This window comes from Antedon mediterranea, chromosome 8, assembly GCF_964355755.1.
Source record: "Antedon mediterranea chromosome 8, ecAntMedi1.1, whole genome shotgun sequence".
In the NCBI taxonomy this organism is placed as follows: domain Eukaryota; kingdom Metazoa; phylum Echinodermata; class Crinoidea; order Comatulida; family Antedonidae; genus Antedon; species Antedon mediterranea.
The window spans coordinates 11,139,269-11,146,906 of record NC_092677.1 but is presented as its reverse complement, the minus strand read 5'-3'; the positions used below and the strand labels follow the sequence as shown (position 1 = coordinate 11,146,906).

General features: G+C 33.3%; 1 protein-coding gene across 1 annotated transcript; it reads right to left on the bottom strand.

Moving 5' to 3' along the window:
• Positions 1-90: 90 nt before the first annotated feature.
• Positions 91-7,291, bottom strand: LOC140057440 (xaa-Pro dipeptidase-like). Its single transcript, XM_072103102.1, has 15 exons — positions 7,172-7,291; positions 6,504-6,681; positions 6,038-6,165; positions 5,125-5,188; positions 4,720-4,767; positions 4,495-4,556; positions 4,005-4,049; positions 3,796-3,918; positions 3,063-3,131; positions 2,503-2,580; positions 2,044-2,192; positions 1,374-1,558; positions 842-949; positions 643-726; positions 91-431 (listed from the first exon to the last, which is right to left on the bottom strand). Exons 1-15 carry the CDS (start codon positions 7,189-7,191, stop codon positions 315-317), a joined length of 1,458 nt encoding a protein of 485 aa, XP_071959203.1. The 5' UTR covers positions 7,192-7,291; the 3' UTR covers positions 91-314.
• Positions 7,292-7,638: the final 347 nt, after the last annotated feature.

Below are 7,638 nucleotides of genomic sequence, written 5' to 3'. Positions count from 1 at the left end.
TCTTATAGTATTTTATTCCATTTTAAGTCCATATTCATGTATGCATGCATATCCAAAAACCGCATATGTTATACAATTAAATGCTAAATGATAAAACATTGAAAAACTAATTACATGTTGAATATAAATTGTTTTAACATTTCAAGAGGTTCACCTTTAATGTCAAAGTTCACCTCTAATGTCAAAGTTTACATACATTACATATGTGTACAAAACAACAAATCTATTTTTTGTCAACAATTTCATATAGCATAATAACAATGAATTGAATACTAGAAAAAAATATATACATAATTATGTTTTAGAAAAAGTGTTTAATAAGTTTCTCTGGCTTTGGCCATAAATGCTTCAATTTCATTTATTGTTCTTGGCACACATGTTAGTAGCTCCATTCCATCTGAGGTTACGACAATATCATCTTCAATTCGGACCTATAACAAAGAAGTTTGTATTTGTGAAAGCCTCTGTGGCACAAAAAAACAGTACCTTATGGTACAAGTTTTGTCAATATGCTTTTATATGTTACACAAGAATATTATCTAAAATAACCCCAAAATTTGGTCCACATTTATAAACTCCTCCATGACACCTCACTCCTCCATGACACCTCACTCCCCCTTCCTTTCCCACACTTACACTTACCCCTCCAAAGTTCATGAATCTCCTGATTTGTTCTTGACACAAGAATGGAGCCTGGATCTCATTGCTAAATGCCTTTTGCAAAACCTGTAACAAAATTTATAATATTATCAGCTCTGCAAAAATATGTTTCACTACAATTTTTGAGTACCTTATCATTTCTGATTTTGTGAGAATTTCTGGTTTAAAAAAAGTTACATACCTCCTGAATAAAGTAGCAGCCAGGTTCAATTGTGAATACCATGCCTGCCTGTAGAGGGCGTACCGTGCGCAAACTCTTAAGACCTGGTTTCTTCATTCGTTCGGTACCCTGTAATGATACAACTAGTTGATAAACTAATACAATATATTAGAATATAATAGAAATAGGGCACAGATTTCAGAATATTATTTATTCTTTATACTGGGTAGCCTCTTGTATCAAAGACTGTTCTCCCATGGGGCCCAGTGTATATATGTATATGATGAGTTTGTGACAGTGGCTGTGTGTGAACTAGTACACCGTGATAACTCCCTACTCATCTCGAAAGATGTACTAGGTTCTTTAAAGTGCACATGAGCCGGATGTGTACACTAGACCTATGGTTTATAGTCCTTATCCAAGAAGAATTGTTCTACAACAAGAACCATGGAGCGAGTGAGCCTCGAACCCATGCCGATGTTGCGGCTACATATTACGGTTCCACTGTTTAACCGCTCGGCTACTCACTCAGATTGCCTATATTTTATCTTACCTCAGGGTAGCCACCAACGTCGTGCACATCTAAGCCCATGAAGTGTCCAAGACCGTGAGGCATGAATAAGGCACCTATGTTGGCCTCTACCATGCCATCTATGTCTCCCTGTACTAGACCGTGTTGTTTTAGTGCCTCTAGAATTGTGTGCTCAGCTAGACGATGCATATCTACCCAGCATACTCCTAAAATTGTAATTATGTACAAGAAGTTGACATAATTTGTTTAAAGAAATAAAGAGAGGGGGGCACTCTGAGGACCTCAAACATTTCAGTTATGTGAACAGTTTATGTACAGTAGGCGTACTTCCTGATAATCGCACAAGTTTTTTGTTTATCTCCTGCCAAAGGTGCTATTTCTACTGATTGTTTAGAATATACCAAAAAACATCCCTATAGTGCATAACAATTTAGGCTCTACTACTAGGCTCTGTGAAAAATAGCACCTTCTATGTTTTGGTGTAATTTAAAAAGCAACTATAGCACCCCCTATGGTTTGGTCTCCTGATATTAAATTTGTAATTTACTCTTTGTTCTGTAAATTTTAGAATACATTATTCTGAATCTGAATTCATCCATATTCCTACTGTATTCATTGATTTTCCATCCATTCGTCTTAAGATAATTATAATTATATATTATAGTACTGTAGTTTTTTTTAATTAGCTGACCTGGTTTGACCTCTTTCATGACAGCTCTGCTAGCATCATATACTGCTTGGTAAATAATCTTTTGATCATCAGTAAACTTGCCATTGACAGGGAATGAGCATGTGATGTCGGATGCATAGCAGTAATATTCACCACCAAGATCAAATAAGCTAATAAAAAAAACCATCTGTTAAGCTCTGTCTCCACTATCAAACTAGTTTGACAAAAAAAGTGTTATGTGCCCAAATGTGGTAGTGGTATGACACTATCATATCTATATATGAGCACATTATATTTTTTGTCACATAACGTTTGGTAGCGTGGACAGAACTTAAAAGTTTGTCTGCCCACTTGATTCTCTGTACCGTATCTCCACCCATATGATACTACTGTACATCATCTCAGTATCCTATATGTAGTACAAAAGGGTTTGAGGGCTTTGGCTGATTTCAATTTGATTGTAAAATAAATGTTTATTACCACATATCTCCGTCATTGATAACTTTGTCATTCGGTGCCCCTGCATGACCATAGTGAAGAACAGCACCATTTTTTCCACTAAAAAACAGACATAATTTATGGTAATATTTCAAATATTAATTCAAAATATATATGTAAAATACATAACAAAATAATGACATCGAAACATACAACTCAAAAACAAATAAAAATTTACATCATAAATAAGTAATTAAAATTACAGTAAATAACCCTTGAAAATACAGTTCATTTCATAATTATATAATACTGTACCTATTTGTTACATATAGATGCAGATGTCATTAAAGGTTTGTGAAATATAATATTACTATATTTTTATTAAAATATTTGATTTCCACTGACAATCATAAGTTATCAAGTAAGTATACATACATTCCTAATGATTTTGACAATAGTGTACAATTACATATATAAAAACAGTGTAGACCAACAATGGCTGTATTTCCTCGTTTCCTTGGATATGTTTTAACATCAAAATCAATAGCATTGATTAAACCATCAAGACTCATTATGCGGCAATCTATTCAATTTAGTTTTACCTTCCGCAAATACAGGTGTACGATGTGTGTCTACAACCTCCTTTGCTGTAACAATAATGCTGGAACAAACTGAGAAAAAAAAACAGAATTTGTTAGCTGTTCCACAAGATACAAATATCTAATGGTTGATTTGTTTTGGTTGAACTTAATTTGATTTGAATTTATTAGGAAAATCATCATAAAAATACATACAAAGTACTGTATACATAAATTACTGACATTACAAATAAATACATTTATAAAAGATTTTCCAGGATAACCCAAAAAGATTATTAGCTAATATTTCCATTGGGATCCTTTTATAATCTAAAATAAATAATCTAAAAACTACAATTAAAGTATTGCATTAAACACATAAATATAAGAAAAAATATTTATATAAACAATTTAATTTAAAAAGACTAGGATTGACTATTCTAGTACACACAGTACATTCCTAATTGAGAGACACTCTATTAAAGCTTTGTCTAGACTATCAACTTTAGGTAAAACAAAAGGCGTGACTTTAAAAGGTCAACATCAAGTGATGACTTCATCTTACTGGTAAGTAAGCACACATATGTAAAGCTCTGTCTACACTATCAAACTTTATGTGATGTGCCCATATGGTCACGATGATCTCATATCACTACTGTTTTTGGGCACATCACACTTGTTTGTCTCACATATAGTGTAGACAGAGCATAAAACTACAATATTCTATTCTTTTCTACATTTTAACTGCTGTACGTACCTTTCCATCTCGTATTCCTTCATGCCTGGACGGATCTTTCTCATTATTTCCTTGTGTGCTTCACTGCTAACTTGGTTTGTATATCTTAATACTTCCAGTTCCTGTGGTGTTTTAATAACTCGACTAAAAATAATGAAATCACATTTGGTTTACTCATTTTTAATGTTTTTGAAAAAATGTGTATTGAAAATAAGAATATACAAACTTACCATTCCATTATTTCTGGGTGCAGTAAAATATTGTTGACTTTAAACCTAAAATATTAAGAAATAAATCAATTATATCCTTAAGGTATCATCTATCTTACTATGGTAAAAAAGTGTCCCGTTAAATAGGGATGTCCTCAAAATAGGGTGTCTGTCTCCTGATTCGAGTGTCTGTCTCCTGAATAGGATGTCTGTCTCCTGAATAGGGGTGTCTGTCTCCTGAATAGGGGTGTTTGTCTCCTGAATAGCGGTGTCCCCTGAATAGCAGTGTCCCCTGAATAGCAGTGTCTCCTGACTAGGGGTGTCTCCTGACTAGGGGTGTCTTTTTTCTGAATAGGGGTGTCCCCTGAATAGGAGCGTCAGTGACTGTCTCCTGGATAGGGGTGTCCCCTGAATAGGAGTGTCTCTTGAATAGGGGTGTCTGTCTCCTAAATAGGGGTGTGCCAGTGGAGTGGTTCTACTTATTTAAAAGCAGTATTTATTGAATACTTACTTGTGAACCCCTTCAAAGACAGCCTCTTGACATGTGCTACCACTATCGGTGTTCACACCTCTCTGTAATCAACATTTTAAATAATACTACAAAGTAAAACTCTGATATTATATATGTGTATTATATATGGACCTATTAAATTATACGTCCATGGTATGTATGAGCATAGACAATAATATGAGACAATTAAAAGTCATTATTTTTAATGTCTGTTTTGCTACTTACCAAAGTTAATAGCATTGCGGGTTTCATTGCCTCCAAAACATCTGAAATCTAAAAAAATGTATTGGATACATTGTTGTAGGATATTTCACTCATTCATTCATTATATATTATGAAAATAATCAAGTTTAAGTTATCTTTATTGTGTTTTCACAAACAAGTATAAAAGCAAAATTGGTTGCTTGTTATAAAACAGAATATCAATAAAAAATATTTTAAAAGTTTAACTTACAATATATAAAAATAGAAATATAAAAAATCAAGTCAAAAAAATTCATATTGTATAAAAATATACTGTTCAATATGTATAGTATAAAAACTGCTTTAGCATAAATATGATAATTATGAATGTTTTTGAGTGTAATGGTACAAATAATTTCATGAGATGAATAGAAAACAAATACTCACTTCATCTACATAGCAAACTTCATCTACTGCATACTTCTCTTTGAAATGACTTTTGGGTAAAATGCTATAAAATATAAATTATAAAAACAACTTTAAATAAAGTCATAGAAAAGATGAGAGAATAACATAACATTAATATGGCATTAGGAATTCTGGTCCTGCCAGGTTAAACGTAAAACATATGAAGAGAGTCTATCTATGTCAACAATATTCAAATTAGATAGCAAGCATGTTTATCAATGTTATACTTCTTTAAAGACCCCTTCCCTGCAATTTTGGACGTTTTTTGGAAAATAATACATATATATCACTTTAAAAACATTAAACCATGTCATTCCTTGTCTTAAATGTACGTTTTATGGTAAATTATGATAAAAAGTGAGAAACAATGCACTACCTAAGTAGCTCGCGGCGATCAACCTCTCGTGGACGGTCTTAGGCCTAGCCTAGCTAGGCTTAGTTTTGTAGGCCTAGCTGGTAAACATCGGTAACGTACGAACATCGTACGCAAGCTATATACCTAGCCTGACGTTGTATAGTTGCTGCATTAATTGTCTTTCTATTTTTGCCAGACTCCGTTGATACAAATTGGGGAAAACCCGGTATTTTCGCTGAAAAGTTAGGAGTCTTCCATTTGTTTTGGCCTCACGATCGATCGAAAAGTGGGCGAATTACAGGTGAAAAACAAAAATATCAATCCGCGCGCAATGCATTTTGTGATTTATAGCGGGCCGCTATAATTATTAGAATCGGCTTATTTTTCACATTTTTAACCGTTTAAAGACGAAAAAAGTTATCGCAATAGGACCATATAGTATTATTTTTACATTAAATATAGTTTGTGATCTTAAATTAGATCTAAAAAACGTAGGGAATGGGGCTTTAAATGAAATAAATAGTAACTTTATCTTACGTTCCCATCCATACTGTATATGCCTCAGGAAGCCTTGGACAAAACAGTATAGTCTTACCACTATCAACATCAATCGCTCCATAAAAACCAGGTTCTAGTACTCCAAAGCACCAATGAAAATAAGACTCCTAAAAATTAAAACAGACATTAAAATATTATTGTATTGTGTGACAGGATGCCACAATTATATGTTTATTGTGTCGACATAGAGTGGCAGCTTCCATAATAAACAGAAGGTAACTACTCCTTTTGAATAACATGGCTGTACATAGAAACCAAGTCCCATCTGAAGGACGAGGCACATAAGAAAGAGTGAAAGAATATAAACAATACTGCACTAGCAGGATTTCAACTAGGGCATTCTCAGACACTAGTCAAAAATGTTTTACCATTTTTATCTTATAACACACTCATACTGGGCCTAATTTTGAAAGGATGGGCTTATATCTGAGTCTGTGTAGTATACCTGTCTAAAAACAAGAGCTGTGTCCGTGCAGTATCTGTTTGTTTCTTCTCCACCCTGAAGGACAACGATTGCCCCGGCACCTACAGCAGCATTCTCTTTCAAACGTCTGTACAGTCGCTTGCGATTTGTGTCGTGCAAAGAAATTGGCACTTTCAATGCTCCAAGACAAAACGCAGGTCTGAAAATTGATTGATTGAAATATATATTTATAGTTATAATTGTGGAAAATTCAATTTCTCAAGCTAATTTCATATATTAGTGTCACATGCCAATCATTGAATACATTTTGTGTATTATTTTACATTAATATAAACAAAAGACGAAAACAAGGGTGAGATTAAAACAATAAAATTTAAAACCTCACTCAATGTTGCACAAACCAATAATCAACTGCCAAAAATGAGCTAACGCTAGGCTAGGAAAATACAGACTGGCCTAGACCTCTAGTAATAGTATAAGGAGGCCTAACTAAGCTACGTCAACTACACACTGACTGTGCCGAGTACACCCTGTCACAGACCGTCTATGTATGCCTACAATTGTGTACAGTGTGGGTGAGTGTAGCTAGATTATTAGAAGAGTAGGCCTAGCCTAGGCCTAACTATTAAAGTACCATATTTATCTGTCTACTAATTATATTTTTTAAAACTTTATCTAAATATACTTACTCTGGTTTTAAGGCCATCATGTGATAATTAAAGTAATGTTTTTTTCGGTATTTATGTCTTTATAAATCCGAAAATAATAGGCAAGACTCGACAGAAGTCTGAAAAGACAAGACTGTCCAATGTCACCTGATCACACTCAACCTGTTGTTCCATGTGACAACATTGAGACGTAACGATTTCATATACAGGGAAATTTCATAATTATTGTTTAAATATATATAAGTTGTTTTCAATTTTTGTACACATAAAGCATTATATATACAAATAAATCTTATTTATTATGTCTTTTGTGTATAGGTAATAATATATTATATTTTTACAACGTAAATATCAAACAATTATATACCTCAGTTGTTCTATTTCATAATGGACGATTCCAAAACGTAAACAAAATAGGATTTTCCCAAGATCTCTATAAAGACAAATCGAAACCTGTTTGTTGTAGGCCTAAATGTTCGTTTGTTTAG